The following is a 24,575-nucleotide window of genomic DNA, read 5'->3' as shown; positions in this document are numbered from 1 at the left end:
TGATGGCCACTTCTTTCCACTGAGGTCTCCCTCACAGAGATACTTCATATAGGACATATTTTTGCCACAATGCCCTGGCTTTCCATGCCTGAAATGCTCTCATGGGCTCATGGAAGACGTCTTTCTTTCCCTCCCTCCCTCTCTGCCTCTCCTCTATGTAACTCTTTCAAATAAATAAATAAATCTTAAAAAAAAAAAAAAAAAGAGTTCAACAAATAGTATGAAGAAGAGAAAAAACTGTTCTTCAACAGTCAAAACAAGGGTTATTCAAGTCATTGCTTCTCAAAGTGTCATTTTCACTTCTATAGATTTCCTTTCAGGTGCTCTATTAGTTCTCACAGATCAGGGAGAACATATGATATCTGTCCCTGTGGGACTGGCTTATTTCACTAAGTATGACGTTTTCCAGATTCATTCATTTTGTTGCAAATTATCAGATTTCTTTTTTTTTACTGCTGTGTAGTATTCCACAGAGTACATATCCCATAATTTCTTTATCCAGTTTTCAGTTGACAGGCATTTAGGTGGATTCCATGTCTTAGCTATTGGGAACTGAGCTGCAATAAACATCAGGGTGAAGATAACTCTTTTATTTACTGATTTCATTTCCCTTGGGTAAATTCCCAGGTAAGATGGCCGGGTCATATGGTAGGTCTATATTCAGATTTCTGAGGTATCTCCAAACTGATTTCTAAATGGTTTTACCAGTTCACATTACCACCAAAAGTGGATTAGATACCTTTTTCCCCACATCCTTGCCAGTATTTGCTGCTTGTTGATTTCTGTATGAAAGCCACTCTAAGTGGGGTGAGATGAAACCTCATAGTGGTTTTGATTTGCATTTCCCTGACGGCTAGTGATCCTGAGCATTTTTTCATGTGTCTGTTGGTCATTTGTATTTTTTCTTTTCTGTCTTCATGGCTTAATTAAGGTAGGTTGTATGTGTCCAGCAATCTAACCATTTCTTCCACGTTTCCCAGTTTCTTGCCATACAGCTCTTTTTTTTTTTTTGGTTAGTTGGGCCAGTGGTACATCAATTTTGTTTACTTTTTCCAAAAACCAGCTTTTCATTTTGCTGATCTTTTGTAATTTTTGGTTTCAATTTTGTTGATTTCCTAATTTTAATTATTTCTTTTCTCCTACTAGTTTTGGGTTTGGTTTGCTGTTGATTTTATAGATCCTTAAGACGCATTAATAGTTCACGTATTTGGTGCCCTTCCAATTTCTTGATGTAGCCACCAACTGCTCTAAAATTCCCTCTTAACACTGCTTTTGCTGTATCCTATAAGTCTGATATGCCGTATTGTCATCTTCATTTGTTTCCAGAAATTTATTGATTTCTCTTTTGATTTATTCTATGACCCACTGTTCATTCAGGAGCATGCTGTTCAGTCTCCACGTGTTTGCGAATGTTCTAGAGATTCCTAAGTTGCTGATTTCCAGCTTCGTTCCATTGTGGTCTGAGAAGATGCATAGTACAATTCTGGTGTTTTGAATTTGCTGAGACTTGTTTTATGGCCTAGAATGTGGTCAATCCTAGAAAAAGTTCCATGCTCTGGTGAGAAGAATGTGCATTCAGCAAGAATGTATATTCTGTAGGATGAAAAGTTCTGTAAATATCTTGGGTCCATTTGGTCTATACAGTCAATTAACTCTGCTGTTTCTTTGGTGATTTTCTGTTTGATCTGTCCACTGCTGAAAAGTGGGGTAGGGTACTTAAGTCCCCCAGTACTATTGTATTGGAGTCTATGTTTCCCTTTAGATCCCTTAACATTTCTTGTAAATAGCTGGGTGCCCTCTAATTAGGTGCATATACGTTTATAACAGTTATAACTTCCTGTTGAATTGATCCCTTAATCAATGCATAGTGTCCTTTGTCTCTTTTAATACTTTTTGTGTTAAAGTCTATTTTGTCTTATATAAGGATAGCTATACCATTTCTTCTTTGGTTTCTGTTAGCATGGAATAGCTTTTTCCATCCTTTTGTTTTTAGTCTGCGTGCATCTTTGTTGGTGAGATGTGTTACTTGTAGGCAGCAAACAGATGGGTTTTGTTTTTTAATCCATTCAGCCAGTCTGTGTCTTAACTGAGAGTCCATTTACATTCCAGGTGACTACTGATAAGTAATGACTTTGCCCTGCCACTTTTACATTAATATTCCTATTTTTCACTTTGGATTTCCTTTGTACTTTTACTGGGAGATTTCCTTCCTTTACTGTCTTTCGTAGTGATGACCATGTTTCTGTGTTTATACATCTTTAAGCATCTTCTGCAGGGCTGGACAGGTAGTGACAAATTCTTTCAACTTGTTTGTCACAGAAGGTCTTTATTTTGCCTTTCTTCATAAATGAGAGCTTTGCAGGGTATTGTATTCTAGGTTGACAGTTTTTTTTCTCTTAAGACTTGGAATATATCTCCCCATTCTCTCCTAGCCTGTAACATTCCTGATGAAAAGTCTGCTGTGAGTCTAACTGGAGATCCTCTGAAAGTAATCTGCCATTTCTCTGTGCATATTTTAGAATCTTTCATGTTTTACTGTGGAGAGTTTGATTACAATGTGTCATGGTGAAGTTCTTTTTGGCTCATGTCTATGTGCTTCCTGTACTTGGATGTCCTTTTCTTTCTCCAAACTAGGGAAGTTTTCTGTTGTTATTTCACTAAAAAGGCCTTCTAATCCTTTCTCTCTTTCCATGCCTTCAGGATTTCCTAGAACCCGTATGTTGGGTTTTTTGATAGTATTCTATAGATTACCAACAGTATATTTTAGTTTTCTCATTTCTTCTTGTGTTTAGTCTGACCGTATAATTACCTATGCTTCATGTTCTAAGTCAGGTATTCTTTCTTCTGCTTCATCGATTCTGTTAAGGCTTTGCACTGTATTTTTTATTTGTTCTAATGAATTCTTCATTTCCAAGATTTCATTTTGATTTCTCTTTAAGATCTCAATTTCGTGGGAGAAATTTTGTTCCATGTCATGTATGATTTCATTAGTTCATGATTCTGCTTCTGATTACTTCTAAGTAATCCTATGATCAATTTTTTGAAATCCATTTCTGGCATTTCTTCAGTCTCTTCATCCTCACAATCTAGTACTGAAGTGTTGTGTTCTTTTGGGGGTGTCACGTTGTCCTCCATTCTTTCTTGAATCGGTGCATTTGTTATTCAGCATTTGTGGAGATATTCCTCGGTTTCTTGTTTTTCCTGCTTTGGTGGCTTTTATCTTTGGACTATGTCTGAGTGGATTAGTGGAAGGTTTGTTTTCAGGAAATAACTAGAGGTGTGTGGCCAGGGAGCTATGTTCAGTGCTCCAGGGTGGATGGTGTGTCTGAAGTGACACACCGAGGTTTGTTGTGGTAAATCTCCTTTTTTTCTTTTTTAATCATAGGGCAGGTTTGTTCTTGTCTATTGTCATAGACTCAGCTAAGTTCTTTTCCTCAAAGGATACCAGTGCCTGGGCACTAGCCCCTTGAGTATAATATTCGTCCGCTCTGCCACAAGGACCACACAAAGGTTCTGTGCAGTCCTCAATATAAGCTCAGATTCCCCACAGTGTCCCTCACCAGGTAACCAGGAAGCCCTGATTGTGTGGAGCCTCCCACAGTGACTGTCCAAGGTCCCAGCCATACCCCCAGTCCTCCCACACATACACAAGCCTCCCACAGTCATGAGCACCCAGCCCCCTGTCCGCCCCACCAAACTTAGGAGTCCCTGCTTGGCTGGCTGATGGGCACAGACATGAACTGGTGCAGCTTTCACGTGTCTAAAATGGTGCCTGCTCTCTGTCAGCTTGTTACAGGTCGTCTTTGCAGGATGATCAGGGAGAGAGAAGAAAACGTGCCCACCCCCACCCCACCCCCGTTTTGTTTTTTTCCTCCTCTAGTTTGGTGGGTACACTATCCCTCACCAGGTTCCAAGCCGGGTGCCCTCTAGGCTCTTCCTGCAGCTTTTTTGTCAGTAGCTTGGGCTCTGCAGTCTGCTCTCACCTCACTCTACGACAGTGGTAGAGGACACCAGCTACTGGGGTCCCGAGTTGTTTGCATCCTCACCCTCCAGGGAGGTCCGCTGTGTTCCTCCAATTTGTGTAGCGTTTCTTCTGCTGTTTTCTCCTAACTGTTCCCTGCGGCTGCACTCTCTCCACTTTTTTAAAACTATCTTCTCCTAGACTAGAGCAGCAAGCTCTCTCCCTGCTCGACCATCTTCATCCTCCTGGGAATCCTTTCTGTGGACACATGCCTTTCAAAGCGACTCTCCAAGATCCCCATCACTCATCCTGCCTTGCGGAGATCAGTGCCATGACATGCCCCCTCCATTCCTAAACTGCTTCACTGTGTATCACGTATGTGCCCTCTTTCCTTTGGGTCTAATGATCAAGTTGATCCTCTTCTTCTATGAACCCTTCCACTTGAGCTCCTATTCTCATCCCAGCCATCTTTAAGATCTTTCCTTAACAATTACTATCATCCAAGTTACTTGCAATTTTAATCTCTCCTGTTTACCTCAATTATGTCCTCTGCCCACCAATCTCCTAATTAATGCTAAGTCTCTCGTCTTGGTATTTATCTCCAAGTTACCATCTTCTCTCTTTATGACTCAATTTCTTCAAAGCGCTGTTCTACACTTAATTCAACAGTACTTCAGAAAGTTTGTAGAAAATGAAACTAAAAGCTAAGTTGAAAGGTGGTATTTGGCATAGCAGTTAAGATGCCAGCAGCTCATACTAGAGTTAGAGTGCCTAGAGTCAAGTCCTGGCCCTGGTTCCTGATTCCAGCTTCCTGTGATGCAGGCTCTAGGAGGTAGCTGGTAATGGCTCAAAATGCTGGGTCTCTGCCACCCACAAGCCCTGCACTGAGTTCCTGGTTCCCAGCTTAAGCATGGCCCAGTCCTGGCTGATGCCAGCATCTGGGAAGTGAACCAGGAGATAGCAACTCTGTCTCTTGAGTGAGTAAAACATAAAAATTTCTACTTAAAAAAAAAGTGTTTATTCTGACACACACAAAAAAATGGAAATTCATGTATTTTGTAGTATGTACTTTCCATGAATATCTTAAAGATTCCTGCATAGGCAGGATTTCAAACTTAATAAATTCTTTGTTTTTCCATGAACTTTGTGAAGCACCCTTGTACTGCTGCCTCCTACTACCACCAAGAGTGATCATGGAGGGCTGTTCTGAGGAGCCAACTTTGCAGTTAAAGGACAAGATGCAGTAGAGACCAGCATGAGACCAGCGGGGCAGTCAGCACCCTGCTCCAGACGCGGAAGGAAGGCTGTCTCTCTCACAGTGCCTGCATCGCCGAGTCTCACATCACAGCCAGCATCCTAAGAGCCCCCCTTCTGAGCCTCCCAACTTCAACTTCCAATACCCTGCACAAGCAGTAATGCTCTGTAGTGGTCCTGCAGCCTCTAGCTCCCCCTCATTGTAGACAAAAACCAAGTCAGCAGCTGAGCACTGCAGGCTCTCCCTCCCGTCATCCCTGCAGAGAATGAAAGCTCTCTGGAAGATTCGAATATAAAATAAAACAAGGAGTGCAAGTAAGTACTAGAACAAAATATAGCATTCCAGGAAGGTAAAGGCTTTTGTAAGGATGGCATCAAAGGCAGAATCAACAAAGTCAGTCTGACAGACGTGACAACACAAAAATTAAAAATTTCCATGTTGCAACAAAATGTTATTTAAAAAAAAAAAAAATCACCCCAAACAACTCAGTCACAAAAATCAAATGAGAAAACCAATATACACCAAATAAACACAAGGGAAACTAACACCCAAAAAAAGAGATATAAATGGGTAATAAATACACTAGAGAGGTCAAATCCACTTGCGATCACACTATTTCATTCAGGGGCAGGCACTGTGGCACAGTGGTTGAGCTGCTGCTTAAGATGCCCATATCCCACTATGGAATGCCAGCTGGAACCCTAGCTCTACCGCTTCAGATCCAGCTTCCTCTGCTGGGGAAGACCGCAGATGATGGCCCAAGCACTTGGGTCCCTGCCACCCACCTAGGAGACCCGAATGGAGCTTCAGGCTCCTTGCTTCGGCATGGTCCAGCAATGGCTGTAGCAGGCTTTTGGGAAGAACCTAGGTGATGTAAGATCTCATTCTATCACTCTACCTTTCAAATAAATGAATAAATACTCAATACTCACTTAAAGACTCCAATTTATCAGCTTGTCAACTATTTTAAAGTATTGATTAAAAAAATGAGTTCTTGCTATCCTACTGTCTCTCTGTAGGGCACATTAACAATACACACATCGAACCGTCCATGCCCTCTGACTCTGAAAAGCCACTCCTAAGAATTGAGTCTTAAAAAGTAAGTAAACATGGCCGGCGCCGCGGCTCACTAGGCTAATCCTCCGCCTAGCGGCGCCGGCACACCAGGTTCTAGTCCCGGTCGGGGCACCGGATTCTGTCCCGGTTGCCCCTCTTCCAGGCCAGCTCTCTGCTGTGGCCAGGGATTGCAGTGGAGGATGGCCCAAGTGCTTGGGTCCTGCACCCCATGGGAGACCAGGAAAAGCACCTGGCTCCTGGCTCCTGCCATTGGATCAGCGCGGTGCGCCGGCCGCAGCGCGCCGGCCGCGGCGGCCATTGGAGGGTGAACCAACGGCAAAGGAAGACCTTTCTCTCTGTCTCTCTCTCTCTCACTGTCCACTCTGCCTGTCAAAAAAAAAAAAAAAAGTAAGTAAACAAGTAAACAAAAACACAACAACTACACCATGGTGTTTTTCTAGTATTTGTGGAAACAAGGACACGGAAATGCTATCACTCAGTGGCTTGGGTAAGGACTGTGTACACGGCAGTGAAATGCTGACAGACATCAGGAAGGATACACTAGCATGGTCACAGAAGTTTTAACAAGGACGGTTTTGCTCATTCACTTGCCTTACAGTGCTTTTCCAGTATGCTCAGAATTTTAGTTAAAATTATACCTGTTCATTGCATTGTGACCAATAAATCTATTTCTAGCTTCCCCTCATACATGGCTAGATACAATTAACCATATTTATTATGGTTGTTATATTCTAACTTTTTAGTTTGATGAAAATGAAATCCTTTAACAAGCCTCATATCCAAAGGGCTCTTAATTTATGGAAAGATAACCACATCAACAGATTACTACCTAGTACGAGAGCATAAGGAAGAGGGGAAGACTCAGCAGGTTGTGTAATGGGGAAAGCAGATCTGGTTATTCAGATGTGGAAACAAAAATCAACAAACACTTGAGGTTTCTGAGGTTCTGATTATGGCTGGAGATGAGGTAAATAAGACCTCTTACAAGGAAAGGCCACACTTTTAAGACACTAAGAGTCTATGGCGCTGAAAGACAACATCAATTAATGATGTGATCCAAACTGCTCAAATGCAGACATGAACAACCTTCTTTGATGATTAAACGCCTCCACTCAACCCCTCTATTCCCACAGAGCAAAAACCATTCACCCCAGCTTCCCAAGTTTCTTCTTCCAAATGATAGAGTTTTGAGCTACCCAGACTCCTTCCTTAAACACCTGGGCAAATATGTGTCAATTCCATACTCAGTGGTTTTGAGCCTAGTCATCAAGCCACTTTTATTGGGGAAAAGTCTGTAGTATAAGAATACAGCCTTCTTAGCTGCGTTAGCAATGTTGGGTATGCGTGCTGAGCATCTTGGCATGGAAAAACAAAACAGCTCAACATTACAGAGGAACAGAGGGCTTAAAACGATGTGTGAGTAAGGCTCACCACCTCACAGAGGGGGGAGAGAGCCTAAGATGGCCAACCTTGGAATGCAGCGACTCATCTGAAAAACACTAAGAATCACAATGATAATGTTCAAGAACAACAGCTAAATCAAGAAAGCTAAAGCTTATTCAGCTTACAAAAACTAACAAAATTAGTCATCATAAAAAATTAGCAATTTGCTTTTGTAAACACTATTTCATTTTACAAAAACTGTTTAAAAAATTATCATCCACAACGCATCCACAAAGCTAACGTGTATTAACTGCACATCAAAAATAACATTATAATTGTAAAAATATAAGGTTGTGAAAACACTGGAACTAGAAGGTGCCCACGATTTGAAAAAATGCAGTAACCAAATACTGAGATGTAAGAAACACTCAGTCTCACCAGCATCAACTCTGGTGTGCAGATGAGCAACAGGGCGCAGTGGCCTACACAGGGCCAGAGGGCCTAGCAACCAAAGGTGCAAGACCCCTCACAGCTCGCGCAACAGCCCCCTGGCATCCTCCGCCCAAGCCTTTCTCTGGACTGGGTCCACTGTAGTTCTGGGTGTGCGCTGGCAGCTAGGAAGGCTCTCTACAGAGCAAGACAGCAAAATCTCCACGCCTCCCACCCGGGGCTCCTGAGCAACGCAGGACAGTCACTCCTCCACGCCTCCCACCCGGGGCTCCTGAGCAACGCAGGACAGTCACTCCTCCACGCCTCCCACCCGGGGCTCCTGAGCAACGCAGGACAGTCACTCCTCCACGCCTCCCACCCCGGCTCCTGAGCAACGCAGGACAGTCACTCCTCCACGCCTCCCACCCGGGCTCCTGAGCAAAGCAAGACAGTCACTCCTCCACGCCTCCCACCCGGGCTCCTGAGCAACGCAGGACAGTCACTCCTCCACGCCTCCCACCCCGGCTCCTGAGCAAAGCAAGACAGTCACTCCTCCACGCCTCCCACCCGGGCTCCTGAGCAACGCAGGACAGTCACTCCTCCACGCCTCCCACCCGGGCTCCTGAGCAAAGGCCTCAGGGTGGGCCTTCATCAGGCCTTTCAGAAACGAAGTGGGGCAAAACCTGGGAGCAACAAGTGGGTGAGGTGGCTCACATGCCCCTAAATTTGAGTGTCTTAAATGACTTGGAAAAAAAGCTATTCTGTGCCATATTTTCCAAGTTTTAATAGTGATTTGAGGCCAGTTACCAAGAGTTCACTAAATTTCTCTTGCTTTACTTGAAAAAAGAAGAAGTCTAGGAGAAATATGAAAAAGTGAACCAACATTAAATGCATCCTTGAGTAACTCTACAAAGAAAATCTTAGACTTTCTCTGTCCTCAAGATATGTCACTAACAAGGACTGCAACTGATCAAATATCTGTTCAAGAGGTAATGAAAAACTTAGCCGGCACCGCAGCTCACTAGGCTAATCCTCCGCCTTGCGGCGCCGGCACACCGGGTTCTAGTCCTGGTCGGGGCGCCGGATTCTGTCCCGGTTGCCCCTCTTCCAGGCCAGCTCTCTGCTGTGGCCAGGGAGTGCAGTGGAGGATGGCCCAAGTGCTTGGGTCCTGCACCCCATGGGAGACCAGGAAAAGCACCTGGCTCCTGGCTTAGGATCAGCGCCATGCACCGGCCGCAGCGCGCCGGCCATGGCGGCCATTGGAGGGTGAACCAACGGCAAAGGAAGACCTTTCTCTCTGTCTCTCTCTCTCACTGTCCACTCTGCCTGTCAAAAAAAAAAAAAAAAAAGTAATGAAAAACTTGCCCAATAAACAAATCTATCAGAAAACAGGATCATGTATTTCTGACCGACTACATGCCAAGACCCGGTCTCACAGCCAGCCATAAAAAGGTAACCATTTAGGGCTGGCGCTGTGGCGAAGCACATGAAGCTTCTGTCTGCAGCGCTGGCATCCCAACTGGGTGCCAGTTCCAGTCCTGGCCGCTCCAGTTTTAATCCAGCTACCTGATAATGCGCCTGGGAGAGCAGCAGGAGGCAGTCTAAGTGCTTGGGCCCCTGCACCATGTCGGAGACCCAGAAGAAGCTCCTGGCTTTTGCCTGGGCCAGATCCAAATTGAGGACATTTGGGAATGAACCTGCAGACAGAAGATCTCTCCTTCTGTCTTTCCCTTTCTCTTTGTTAACTCTTCTTTCAAATAAATAAAACAAAAAAATTTTTAAAAGGTTACCATTAACTACCCCCTTTCCTTTTTTCAGCTAAAAAAAAAAATCTTTTCGTCAGAACTTTAAGAAAATACAAACACCAGTAACAAAACACAAGTATTAAAAGAAAGTTACTACTACTGTAGTTTCAGTTTTACAAGTAACTGTAGTTCCAGTTTTCATTTTTTTGATGGGAAAGGATGAATTCAAACACCCAAAACATATCAACAAATAAACTGATTCCTTTATTAAAGATACTCACAATCTTTGCATTTTTCCCACTTTTCCTTAGTTGCTGAACAGCAAAGGCATGTTCAACGTTATCCATGGAAACCCCATTAACCATTGCAACTCGGTCATTTTCCCTGAAGGCAAAAAAAGTCATGAAAACAACATGTTAGACAAAAACATACATCTAATTTTGTGAAGACATACACAAGATGCACATTAAAAAAAAAAAGTTTTGGGGACAGGTGTTTAGCCTAGTGGTTATGCTGCTGCTTGGAATACCCCTGTCTCATATCAGAGTACCTGGGTTTAAGTTCCAGCTCTCCTGCTAATGTACAGCCCCAAGGACAACAGGCAATGTCTAAGGTACATAAGTCTCTACTACCACAGAGGAGAAGTGGATCAGGTTCTTGGCTTCCAGCTTTGGTCTTACTTAGCCCCAGCTACTGGAGCTATCTGGAGTGTGAATTCGTAGATTAGAGCATGCTCCGAATGTCTGTTGGTCTCTGTTTCTCAACTTAATTATTTTAAAATTCCAGTTATAAGCTAATTGATCTGTTTGTCTCTAGAACAATGATAAAATAATGTCAAAAACTACTTATTTTCAGATCTCTCAAGACTATTTTCTTTTAACTATTTAATACAATGCCTCCCCCAAAAAACTGAACAGGTACCATGAGAGACAAAATGATTTTGGGTCATACTCTTTGAGGGCATTACATGATGCTAAGTCATATAGCTGGAAAATGTTATTCTCTTTTAAAAGGCTTTCCCCTCTCAATTTTCTTTAAAGCCTTCTGAGTCCCATTTTTTTTCCTACTATATCATTTGCTTCTATCTTACTAATCTCATTACCAAAAAGAGGCAAGACATGTGATCAGAAGTTGTTGAGGATTACATTCTAACTAAAATTAAAACACAATTTTCCCACTATTTTCATGTTTACATTTGCCTCTATTTAAAGTAAGTGATGCTAAATTCTCAATTTATGATTAAGCCTTCCTTCTTAAGTACAAGCTTAGGTTGATTTAAGAAAAAAACATTAGACAAACTGTGGTGCAGGTGGCCTGTGAATACAAAGCAATCAAGAAATCAGCAGGCCAGTAACTGAGTACCTAAGTGGCACCTGCCACACAGGAACCCCAGAGGAGAAAAGACACTAACTGTACCCCACCCCACCCTGCCTGTCTGTAACACTATCTTTTAAATAAATAAATAACCTTAAAAAAAAAAAAAGACACTTACTGTAGCTGCCCCTCGGCTGGTCCTCCCTTCAGCACATCTGAAATTACTATGGAGGTCTCTCCACTCTGAAAATGAGGGTTATCTCTTCCACCCGATATTGCAATTCCAAATCCAAATCCAGGAGCCTAAAGTAATAGTGATGGTAAAATAGTGCTATTTAGGACAAAATTGACTATTCATTACACCATAGTTTACAATCTAGAAAAGTTACAAACTTATATCTGTGATCCACATTCATCTGCTTGTATGCCTACTCACGTTTGTATGCCCAGCTTTAGACTCCTCTGTCACTGGCAGTGCCTACTGTGATCACCAACATTGGTAACTGATTTTAAAAAATGAGACGTAACCACATATACACCATTTCTCACTTCATGTAATAAAGTATCTAGAGCTTTGAAAATCAAGCAGCAGTTATTTAAATTTTCTTCAACTTCTCTAAAAGTCTCTGTAGACCTAACACACTATAACTCTGAGTGTGCCTTGTATACAGAAGGTATACATTAGTCAAACAACCATTTTAAAATTAATTGTATTTCTTACTGAAATAAATTATAATAAGCAAAAAATCTTTACCATAATGCCTAAGGACAGTCCAGTACAGAAAAAACTCCAAATATTCCTATAGTATTAAAAACTATCTGATCTTGGGGCCGGCGTCATGGTTCACTTGGTTGATCCTCCACCTGTGGTGCCGGCATCCCACATGGGTGCCGAGTTCTGGTCCCAGTTGCTCCTCTTCCAATCCAACTCTCTGGTGTGGCCTGGGGTGGGCAGTGGAGGATGGCCTCAGTGCTTGGACCCTGCACCCATGTCGGAGCCAAGGAGGAAGCACCTGGCTCCTGGCTTCAGATCGGCGTAGCTCCAGCCGTGGCGGCCATTTGGGGGGTGAACCGATGGAGGGAAGACCTTTCTCTCTGTCTCTCTCTCACTGTCTAACTCTATCTGTCAAATAAAAAAACAAACAAACAAAAAACTATCTAATCTCAAAGAAATCCACACCATTCCCTAGAAAGGAAAGAACATGTATGTTCTTAGGGCTCCAGAATCACCAAACCAGAGGAGTGTATTTTGGCATAAAGTTGTACTATATTCATACAGTGTACAATCCAAACCACCTCAGAGAAAAATACCTCCCTCCTCACCTTCCTGTCCATCCCAGAGGAGACCATGTCTACCATGAACAGGGCATGCCATGGCCTTCCTTTCCTCCCCAAAGACTACTGAAGAGGAAGAGGAGAAAAACCCCAACTCCTCTCAAAACACTATCACCTTCACTGCTAGATCCGTGCCCAAGGAAAACGCAAGCAAACATCCGCAACACAAATACACACAGCAGCCAAAAGGGGAACAATCCAAATGGCTATCAATGGATAGACAAAAGTGGCAAATCCATGCAACGGAGCACCATGTCCCTGTAACGTATACAGCATTTCAGAAAAGTGAGTGAAAAAGGGAGTTATGAGGCACGTTTATCATGATAAAAAAATTTTTGAAAATCCTAACAATTTTTCATAATACACATTTTCCACAAACTTTTTGAAGACCGCTTTTTGGTTCTTAAATCTCTTCCGATGAGACTGATGGTGATATTCACGTGATTTTTTAAATATTGTATGTGAAATATGTCATCATTTGAAAGATCTGCATTACTAAGGGAACTTACCATTTTCCAAAACTCTAAGGGATATTGTTATAAAAACAAGCATGGATAAAATACCCATTCCATGTACAAAATAGGCCAATGAATATTCACATACCAATACAACAAGTTCATTCATATAGTTGTTTTTTTTTTTTTAAGATTTATTTATGTATTTGAAAGTCAGAGTTACACAGAGAGAGGAGAGGCAGAGAGAGAGAGGTCTTCCATCTGATGGTTCACTCTCCAACTGGCCACAACGGCCGGAGCTGTGCCGGCTACCCGAAGCCAGTAGCCAGTAGCTTCCTCCGGGTCTCCCACATAGGTGCAGGGGCCCAATACTTGGGCCATCTTCCACTGCTTTCCCAGGCCATAGTGGAAAGCTGGATCAGAAGTAGAGCAGCTGGGACTTGAAATGGCGCTCATTTGGGATGTTGGCACTTCAGGCCAGGGCGTTAACCCATTGCACCACAGCGCTGGCCCCCATTCATATAGTTTTTTTATTTTTTATTTTATTTTTTATTTATTTATTTTTTTGACAGGCAGAGTGGACAGTGAGAGAGAGAGACAGAGAGAAAGGTCTTCCTTTGCCGTTGGTTCACCCTCCAATGGACGCTGCGGCTGGTGCGCTGCAGCCGGCGCACCGCGCTGATCCGATGGCAGGAGCCAGGTGCTTCTCCTGGTCTCCCATGGGGTGCAGGGCCCAAGGACTTGGGCCATCCTCCACTGCACTCCCTGGCCACAGCAGAGAGCTGGCCTGGAAGAGGGGCAACCGGGACAGAATCCGGCGCCCCGACCGGGACTAGAACCCGGTGTGCCGGCACCACAAGGCGGAGGATTAGCCTAGTGAGCCGCGGCGCCAGCCCATTCATATAGTTTTAAACTGTATATTGCAACTTTAATTATTTAGGAAACCAACTGTAAAGATTTTGATAAAAAATCAAATACATATATTCATAACTACCTATAAATGTGACTAAAGTAACTTTCTTCCAATGTGTATGAAGCTGCATTTTCTGTGTACTATAAAAAAATTGTAAGTGAACTCTCTACAATGCATTTTCCTGAGCTATTTTTCCTTAGCAATAAAAAACAGATTCTGTCAAAGGCTTCTTGAAGATAATCACAGAATTTTAAAATTTGTTAATAAAGTATAATATTAATTTCCTAGTATACTAATCTTGTATTCCTGGGATAATCCCCTTTATCACAGAGTATGTACGTGGTGTTGACCTTTGCTAGTTTGTATTTTGTTCTTTTGAACATATAGACATGAATGATGTCAGTCTATAATACTGGGGGGAGAGGTGCCTGTCCTTATTATACACAGTCATTACCAGGTCTCAATATCAGTATTATCCATACACTGCTAATGGGAATGAAACATGCTACAGCTCTTTAGGAGAGGACTTCGTAATACTAACAAAACTATAAATCAACTATCTTTTGACACAACAAATCAATTTCTAGAAACATACCCTCAAGATACATACATCAGCAATATGAAAAACAAATGTACAAGGTTATCCACTGAAGACTATAATTCTAAATTATTAGAAAGACAAACACCCAGGGTAAAGTTTTATTCTCTTTGAGAGAAGTGTAGATTAATCTTTTACTCTATATTTTACAATGTTCATTTGCATGCAGCTTGATAATTCTGTTACTTAAAAATGAGAAGCAACTATAAAAAGACTAGACAAATGCCACAAACAGCAACTTTTAATAAGGAAAGATAAGAAAGAGAGATAAGAAGGGGCTGACGCTGTGGTATAGTGGGTAAAGCTGCCGCCTGCAGTGCCAGCATCCCATATGGCCACCGGTTCGAGTGCTGGCTGCTCCAATTCCAATCCAGCTCTCCCTATAGCCTGGGAAAGCAGTAGAAAATGGCCCAAGTCCTTGGGCCCCTGCACCCATGTGGGAGACCCGGAGGAGGCTACTGGCTCCTGGCTTCAGATCAGCACAGCTCCAGCCGCTGCAGCCAACTGGGGAGTGAACCAACAGATGGGAGACCTCTGTCTGTCTGTCTGTCTGTCTCTCTCTCTCTCTCTCTGCCCTGCCTTCTGTCTGTGTAACTCTGATTTTCAAATAAAGAAAGATGGACGGGAGGGAGGGAGGGAGGGAGGACAGGACAGGAAAGGAGGGAGGGAGGAAGGAAGGGAGAAGAAGCCAGTAAGAAGTCTTTATGAGCGAGTAAGTATAGTTTGGCCCTACTGAGCCAGCACCTACAACTCAGACTAGACCACTGCATGCCACATAGGCATCCCTGGTGGGATGAGTAACTGATAGATCAGGGCTTGCTGTAGTTCACTTAATGACTACCAAGTCTGGAATTTCCTATCCTTACACACATAGGAATCACGTGGGGACAGTTTAAAAAATGCTTGCTGACATCCAAACCCCCAATCCCCATGAATGAAGTAAATATGGAGAAGACAGTTGGCAGGCTTTGCTTTGTTTTCTATTTTAAAGCCTCCATATAGGGGTGGTACTGTGGCACAACAGGTTAAGCTACCGCCTACAGCTCCACTTCAGATCCAGTCTCTGCTAACCTGGAAAAGCAGCGGAGGCTGGCCCAAGTCCTTGGGCCTCTGCACGCACAAGGGAGGCCCTGATGGAATCCTGGCTTCAGCCTGGTCCATCCCTGGCCATTGCAGCCGTTTGACCAAGGTACCAATTCCAAAGGTTCAACTATTCAATACTTTCCCTTCCCTCTTTCTTCACCAGCGCCTTATTTATTTAGCCACTGGTACACACACACACACACACACACACACTGCTCCACTGAACTATAATTTATCCTTCATTGTGTTGTCAGAATTCTCACTCTAAAACAAAGACTTAATCCAATAGGAATGTCCACGGGCCCAAATTCCTTGGCATACAATACCCGTAAATACAACTCTAACTTGCTCTCCAGGACCCCAGGGTCTTTGCTCTAAATCCACTTAACTACTGATCTCTGCTTATGCATGTCTTGCATTATCTAATCTATGCTTTTGCACCACCTCTTTGTCTAGGATTCCTTCAGAACCTCACCAATCTTGCAAGCTTCTGCTCATCTTTTAAAACCCACATCCAATGTCATCTCACTCATAAAACTGTCCTTACTTTTCATGGGTAGAAGTGGCACATGTTGTGTTCTCCCAGAGCACATGCACACAACTTGGCTGCTTAATGCACAGCACTAAGTAGCTTTGGAAAATGGAGGCTCCATTTGGGAGGGATTCCCATTCATTACCAACTCAACACAATCCTGTAAAGGAACTGACACACAGTAGTTTGTCAGGTTAGTAAACTGAACTAAATATTTGATTATTCAACTTAATTTTAATTTATTCCCTTTTCCAGAGCAATTTTTTTAAACTAACACTAATTGGAACACCAAAAAAATTAGTAGCAACTGTAGCAAGCACCAGTGACTCTTCCTTAATTTCCAAATAAAAACAGGGAGAGCAACTACACAATGAACTAAAAATCTGCAAACACAATTTAAAATGCAGCCAGGGGATCAACGTTTCGCCATCCAAGTGCAAAATGCAAGCAGGTGAGAATAAACCATCAGCTATGAGACTTTCTGCACAGGCACATGGACATGTACACATGAGCAAACCAAGCCAATTTCTAAAACTCAAAAACCAGGGCCGGCACTGTGGCGCAGTGGGTTAAAGCCCTGGCCTGAAGCACCAACATCCCATCTGGGTGCCATTTCAAGTCCCGGCTGCTCCACTTCCGATCCAGCTCTCTGCTATGGCCTGGGAAAGCAGTAGAAGATGGCCCAAGTCCCTGGGCCCCTGCACCTGTGTGGGAGACCTGGAAGAATCTGCTGGCTACTGGCTTTGGATTGGCACAGCTCCGGCCATTGTGGCCAATTGGGGAGTGAACCAGTGGATGGTAGACCTCTCTCTCTCTCTCTCTCTTTCTCTGCCTCTCCTTCTCTCTCTGTGTAACTCTTTCAAATACATAAATAAATCTTTAAAAAATTTTCAAAAATCCAGCAAAAGAAAACTATCAGGATCAAACTCATTATAAAATTACTATAAAAAGATGAGTAGCAGACCCCTACAATGAAGCTGTGCTTAAAAAAAAAAAAAAAGAGAGAGAGAGAGAGAGAGAGAGAAGAGGCTGGTATTGTGGCACAGTGGGTAAGCCTCTGCCTGTGATGCCCAGCATCACCTATCAGAACGTGAACTAGAGTCCTGGCTGTCCCACTTTCACTCCAACTCCCTGCTAACGCCCTAGGAAAGCAGCAGATGGCCCAAGTACTTGCGCCCCTGCCACCCATGGGAGACTCAAATGGAGCTCCAGGCTTCTGGTTTCAGCCTGGCCCATGCCCAGCCACTGCAGTCATTTAGGGAGTAAGCCAGTGGATGAAGGTCTGTCTCTCCCTCTCTGAAATCCTTCAAATAAATAAAATAATTCTTAAAAAAGGGGGTGGGGACCTCTTACTATCAGACAATAGACTAAATAGCATTAAGAAAATGCTATGATGACAGGGAGAAACTAAATAAAAATTACTAAAACTCAAAAGTGAGGTGATGGAATTGAAACACAAACCAGAAATTTTAAAGTGACAGATAAGAGAAACACAAGACCAAATATATAATGCCTTATGAGAAATACAGAATAAAAAGGGAAAACATTTTGAAACCAAAAAGAATGATCAAAGAGATATTTTTTCTTATTTATTTATTTTTTTTTTTGACAGGCAGAGTGGACAGTGAGAGAGAGAGACAGAGAGAAAGGTCTTCCTTTGCCGTTGGTTCACCCTCCAATGGCCGCCGCGGCCGGCGCGCTGCGGCCGGCGCACCGCGCTGATCCGATGGCAGGAGCCAGGAGCCAGGTGCTTTTCCTGGTCTCCCATGGGGTGCAGGGCCCAAGCACCTGGGCCATCCTCCACTGCACTCCCGGGCCACAGCAGAGAGCTGGCCTGGAAGAGGGGCAACCGGGACAGAATCCGGCGCCCCGACCGGGACTAGAACCCGGTGTGCCGGCGCCGCTAGGCGGAGGATCAGCCTAGTGAGCCGCGGCGCCGGCCTCAAAGAGATATTTTTAAAAAAGATTTGAGGGACTGGTGCTGTGCCATAGTAGGTTAAGCCTCCGCCTGTGGTGCCAATATTCCGTATGGGCACCGGTTGAGTCCTGGCTGCTCTACTGCTCATCTAGCTCTCTATTAGGGCCTGGGAAAGCATTGGAGCTTGGGCCCCTGCACCTGTGTGGGAGAACTGGAAAAAGCTCCTGGCTGCAGATCAGCCCGGCTCCAGCCTTTGCAGCCATTTAGGGAGTGAAAACAGCTGAGGGAAGACCTCTCTTGCTCTCTCTCCCTCTATCAGTAATTCTGCCTCTCAAACAAGTTAAAAAACAAATTATAAACCTTGAAGACAGGCAACAGACATACAACATATGGTCAGCGGGAGTCCCTAAGGAACCAAGCTAAAATAAAGGAACAGAATAGTAAAAAACTATCATAAAAAGAACTTTCCTCATATTTAAAATCATTTATTTTTATTTGAGGGGCAAAAAAAGAAGAGGAGGTAGGTAGAAAGACAGCACCCATTTACTGGTTAACTCCCCAGATGCCTGCCACAGCCACGTCTGGGGCACGTTAAAGCTCGGTCTCCCATGTGGGTGGCAGGGACCCAAGTGCTTAAGGCATCACCTACTGCCTAGTAGAATGCGCTACTGGAATCAGCACTCCAATATATGGGATGCAGGTATATCTCAAGTAACATCTTAACCACTGAGCCAAATGCCTGCTCCTATTTAAAAAAAATTTTTTTAAGATTTATTTATTTATTTGAAAGGCAGCACAACAGAGGCAGAGACAAGCAGAGACAGAGGTCTTCCATCTGCTGGCTCACTCCCCAAAAGGCCCCAACAGCCGAAGTTGGGCCAATCTGAAGCCAACAGCCTGGAGCTTCCTTCAGGTCTCCCATACAGGTGAGGAGCCCAAGCACTCAGGACATTTTCTACTGCTTTCCCGGGCCACAGCAGAGAGTGGAGCAGCTGGGACTCAAAGCAGTGCCCATATGGGATGCCGGCACTGCAGGTGGTGGCTTTACTGGCTATGACACAGGGCCAGCCCCTAAAAAAATTTTAAACTACATACGCGAAGACTACATATCACTGCAGAAATCTGGGAGTTAAGTAAGAATATTTACCCAGAGGGGCTAACATCAATATAATCTTACCAGATTTTAATAAGAAACAGTGAGCAAAGGATTTCATGTCCAATAAAACTGATCTTCAAGTAGAAAGAGCCCAAGCACAGACACCCAAGTCAACATGAAAGAATACTGCCTCCATGACTCCTCTCTGGGGGCAGGTATTTGGTCTAGCAGTTAAGATGCCACAAGCATGCCTGTGTTCCATATTAGACTACCTAGGTTTGATTTCTGGTCCTGGCTGCTTTTTCCAATTCCAGCTTCCTGCTAATGCAGACCTTGTGAGACATGTAATTGGGTTGCTACCACACATGTGGGAAAACCTGGATTCACTTACTGGTTTCAGCTGGCACCAGCCCTTGGGGACATTTGGGGACTGGACTAGCAAGTGTGAGCATCTGTGCGATCATTTGTTCTCTCTCAAAAAAAAAAAAAAAATTAAGTTTCCTCCCTTAAAAATAACTTCTGACAGGGGCCAGCGCTGTGGCACAGCAGGTTAACGCCCTGGCCTGAAGCACCAACATCCCATATGGGCGCTGGTTCTAGTCCAGGCTGCTCATCTTCCGATCCAGCTCTCTGCTACGGCCTGGGAAAGCAGTGGAGGAGGGCCCAGGTTCTTGGGCCCCTGCACCCATGTGGGAAATCCGGAGGAAGCTCCTGGCTCCTGGCTTCAGATCGGCGCAGCTCCGGCCGTTGCAGCCAACTGGGGAGTGAACCAGCAGATAGAAGACCTCTCTCTCTCTCTCTCTCTCTATAACTCTGCCTTTCAAATAAGTAAATAAATTTAAAAAAAATATTATTCTGAGGCACTTATATGCTCTTTATTAGACTTTTACTAAGACTTCCCCCTGGATTTTCAAAAGAAATGAAAATACACTATTTTTTCTTATATGTTTACGACATAAATTTTCTATGTCTGTTACAATATAGCTCATTTTTTAAATGTTTGCATGAGAAAATGTCAGAGAGTGTTTAGTTTTTTGAAACTGGAGAAAGAACTATCAAAAGAATTTTATTTTCACCATATTTCAATCTTTCGATAAAAGCAGCCATGAGCAGCAATAATTTATGTGTTTGTCTTTGCGTTGTAGGGAAACTGAATTTATGTTAGCACTGGTACAGAAAGGGCCTGGAGTCTTTTATTTGTCTAGTTTTACTGGATACCAGCTGTGCCCATCCCCTAAGTATAGTTAGGAATGCTTTTGCATTGCATAGTTTTAATAGAGACCTGATGGGCCACAAAGGCAAGCTACTTATTATTTGGCCTTTTACAGAAAAGGTTTGCACACCCATGTATTAAAACATTTCTTGATTACCCCCCAAAAAAGAGAAAAAAAGTTCCTGCAATCTGATTCCATTGCAGAAATAACTGATTAATCTCTTCTTTGAAGATTCTTCTGCTTCTATCAAATACACCCAATTGTCTACTTCAAGACTCCCCTTGTTGCCTACTTTCCCACTGCTCAACACCAAACTTGTACAGTGTACTTAACCCTAACTTTCCCTACCAACTCGAGTCCTACTGCCTACTCTTCTTTCTACTCTTCTTCCAAACAACCCTGAAGATCTGATGGCACCTGTTCCAACTGTCTGTTTTCACAGTGGCTGGGGGAACCACTGAATTTCCAAACCAAATGGATCTGCAAGCAATGAGCTGATCCAAATGAAATCTGAAGGCCTGGGTCCTTGTGTCTAATTATGATCTTATGTAAGATCTCCATAAATTTGAGTTCCTTCATCTCAATGAGAATGGGGCTTGACCAATTCTAATAATACTACAAAGTCTATGAGGTCCCAGGAGAGTTAAAAGACCTGTTCAATATTAGAGGTAAACCCAAACTATATTAGAAGTTACATGATCCATGTCCCACAGAATTTCTGTCTCATCACGGTGGTTCTCAAAATGTTGCTTAAATCTTTTTTTTTTTTCTTAAGATTTTATTCATTTGAAAAACAAGAGTTACAGAGAGAGGTAGAGACAGAAAGAAAGAGAGAGGTCATCCAGCCAATGGTTCACATCCCAAATGGTTGCAACAGCCAGAGCTGAGTCAATCTGAAGCCAGGAGCCAGGAGCTCCTTCCGGGTTTCCCACAGTATAGGAGCCCACAGAGTTGGGCCTCCTTCACTGCTTTCCCAGGCGCATTAGCAGGGGGCTGAATGGAAAGTGGAGCAGCTGGGACTCAAAGTGTTGCCCATATATGGGATGCCGGCACTGCAGGCTGGGGCTTTACCCCTCTGTGCCACAGCACTGGCCCCAGATTATTTCTTTCTTTCTTTCTTTTTTTTTTTTTAAGATTTTATTTACTTATTTGATTGGTAGAGTTAACAGAGAGTGAGAGAGAGAGAAACAGAGAGAAAAGTCTTCCTTCCATTGGTTCACTCCCCAAATGGCCGCAACAGCCGGAGCTGTGCTGATCTGAAGCCATGATCTCCCATGCGGGTGTAGGAGCCCAGGGACCTGGGCTATCCACTGCTGTCCCAGGCCACAGCAGAGAGCTGGACGGGAAGAGGAGCAGCCTGGACTAGAACTGGCGTCCATATGAGATGCTGGCGCAGCAGGCGGAGGATTAACCTACTGCGCCACTGCCAGACTGTTTCTTTTAAAAAGGAATTTATTAACACATTAGATCCTCAGAGTCACAGAAAATGCATGATAATTACCACAACACAATTCTCATGTTAATGTGATATTAATACAAAGAAAACAGAATCAGTGTAGTTCATAGACACAATTCTAAGAACTTTTTTTAAGACTTATTTATGTATTTGAAAGGCAGAGTTACAGAGAAAGAGAGGGAGGATGAGAGATCTTCCATCTAATGGTTACTCCTCAAACGGTCGCAGTGGGTAGACTTAGGCCGATCCAAAGCCAGTAGCTTTTGCTGATCTCCCATGTGGGTACAGAGAAGCCCTTGGGCCATCTTCTGCTGCTTTCCCAGGCGCATTAGCAGGGAGCTGGATTGGAAGTGGAGCAGCTGGGACTTGAACTGGTACCCATACGGGAGGTCGGCGCCACAGGTGGCAGCTTTACCCGCTAAGCCACAATGCCAGCCAAGATGCTTTTTTTTTTTTCAACCTGTGTTTTTAAACACTTCTTTGGCTCCTTGAGTTGTGTCCCCAATTACTGTGACTCCCTTACAGTTCTGGCTCCCAAGCTCTACTTTCCATTTCTCATTCGTATTTCATTTTCCCTTCTAGCTTCTATGAGACACTGCCAATTACCATTCTCCAAAACTGTCATTTTCTCTACCAAGTTAGACTTATAACTAATGCTCTAAACTTAAAAAACAAACTTTGGCACCGGTCTTACCAAATTTCCTACTTTTCATTTTATTAATTTGATTACATGTAGAGTCACCTTCACATAGTCTATGTGATAGAATTACAGGAGTTCTAAATTTAAGAAATTATATTTTGGGGCTGGCATCATGGTGTAGCTTGTAAAAGCCACCACCTGCAACACCAGCATCCCATATGGGAGCTGGTTCAAATACCGGCTATTCCACTTCAATCCAACTCCCTGCTAAGGGGTCTGGAAAAGCAGCTGAGTATCACCCAACTCCTCAGGCCCCCACACCCATGTGGGAGGACCCTGAAGAAGCTCCTGGCTCCTGACCTTGGTCTGTCCCAGCCCTGGCCATTATGGCCATTTGTGGAGTGAACCAGTGGATGGAAGATTCTCTTTCCCTCTCTCCCCTTCACTTCCTCCCTCTCTGTAAACCTGCCTTTTGAATAAAAATCAATCTTTTAAAAACGAAATTATATTCCATGAACTTTTCAATATCTTACCTATTTGAAAGGCAAAGATAGAAAGAGAAGGAGAGAGAGAGAAAGAGAGATCTTCCATCCACTGGTTCACTCCACAAATGGCCACAATGGCCAGGCTGGGTCAGGGTTGGGACTCCCATATGGGTGGGCCATCTTCTGCTGCTTTCCCAGGCACATTAGCAGGAAGCTGGATCAGAAGCAGAGCAGTTGGGACTTAAACCAGCACCCAAACAGGATGTAGGTGGAGGCTTAGTCCCCTGTGTCACAGCACTAGCCCCATATGAACATTTTTAAAATTTAAATCTAAACTTGACAAGTAAACAGAAAGAGAGCTGTATGAGAAGCCCAAACCTGGGCCCAAGTTCCAGCTGTTATTTAAGGATGGTTCACTAGACCTGAGACTTCATTTTCTCATCACAGTTACTAACACCCAATTCTCAGACAAACCAAATAGAGGGTTTGAAATACTTAATGCACTCCATAAATGTAAACAACAGCCTCCCACCAGTTAAAACAAGCCTTTGGTATCAGCTTGCTTTAACTTGCGTTCACATCCCTTGCTTTAGTCTAAATGCTAATCTTGTATCCATCAACACAAAAGTTTAGAGCTGTTCTGTGCAGTTAAGTAAGGGTCCTTCGTTCTTTCTTAACTGTTTTTTGGAGATATAATTCAAACATCATAAAATCCAACCTTTAAAGTGTGTAACTCAATAATTTTTAGTCTATTTACTGTTGTGCAATGAATGTTGTATTTTATAAAATTTTCACCACTCTAAAAAGAAATGTTCTGACCTTTAGCCATGAACTCTCAATCCTCCCGACTTAAGGAGCCATGGATCCACTTTTTGCCTATTCTTCTGTTCTGAACATTTCACGTAAATGGAATCAGACAATACATGGTGCTTTAGACTGGCTTCTTACACTTAGAACAATGTTTCAAGGCTCATCAGTGTTGCAGCAGGTATGAGTATTTGTTTCTTTTTATTGTTGAATAACATTCTTTCATGTTATTACGCATTAGCTAATAGGATTTTGGGTTATCTTCTTTCTTTAAGTATTTATTTAAGGCAGAGTTAGAGAGAGAGAGAATGAATGAATCTTCCCATCTTTGGTTTTCACTCTCCAGATGGCTAAAATGGCTGGGGCTGGGTCATTCCAAAGCCAGGAACCTGGAACCCCAACCAGGTCCCCCATGTGGGTGGCAGGGGCCCAGGCATTTGGGCCTTCTTCTCTTGGTTTCCAGGTGCATTAGTAGGGAGCTAGATGGAAGTGGAGCAGCCAAGACTCAAACTGTCACTTTTATTGGATACTGGTATTGCAGGCAGTGGCTTAATCTGCTGTGTCACAATCCTGGCCGCCTTGGGTTATTCTTACTTTTCCACTATTATGAGTTAACTGCTACTCTAAACATCCATGTAAAACTTATTATGCAGACCACCTGTTTTCATTTCTCTTAGGTACATTCCAGAAGTAAAACTTCTGGGTCTCAGGGTAACTACATGGTTACCTTTTTAGGAACTCACCCAGTAGTATTCTACAGTGGCTGCACCATTTTGTACTGCCACCAGCAACATAGAATGGATCTCATCTATCCGCTCCCTTGCCAACACCTGAATAGGTATCTTAGTAGGTATGAAGGGGTATCAGTGTGGTTTTTAC

At 43.4% G+C, this 24,575-nt stretch overlaps 1 protein-coding gene across 9 annotated transcripts in view; it reads right to left on the bottom strand.

Moving 5' to 3' along the window:
- The window catches only part of TJP1 (tight junction protein 1), a 261,027-nt gene that overhangs the window by 50,441 nt on the left and 186,011 nt on the right, over positions 1 to 24,575 (bottom strand). For all 9 annotated transcript variants that reach the window (XM_051822263.2, XM_051822264.2, XM_051822265.2 and 6 more), the window contains 2 exons: positions 11,343 to 11,467; positions 10,132 to 10,234 (listed from right to left, as the gene is read on the bottom strand). In XM_051822263.2, coding sequence (XP_051678223.2) covers positions 10,132 to 10,234; positions 11,343 to 11,467 — 228 coding nt within the window. The remainder of the gene's footprint in view (positions 1 to 10,131; positions 10,235 to 11,342; positions 11,468 to 24,575) is intronic.

Source organism: Oryctolagus cuniculus, chromosome 12, assembly GCF_964237555.1.
Source record: "Oryctolagus cuniculus chromosome 12, mOryCun1.1, whole genome shotgun sequence".
Classification (NCBI taxonomy): Eukaryota; Metazoa; Chordata; class Mammalia; order Lagomorpha; family Leporidae; genus Oryctolagus; species Oryctolagus cuniculus.
This window is presented reverse-complemented; position numbering and strand designations above follow the sequence as displayed.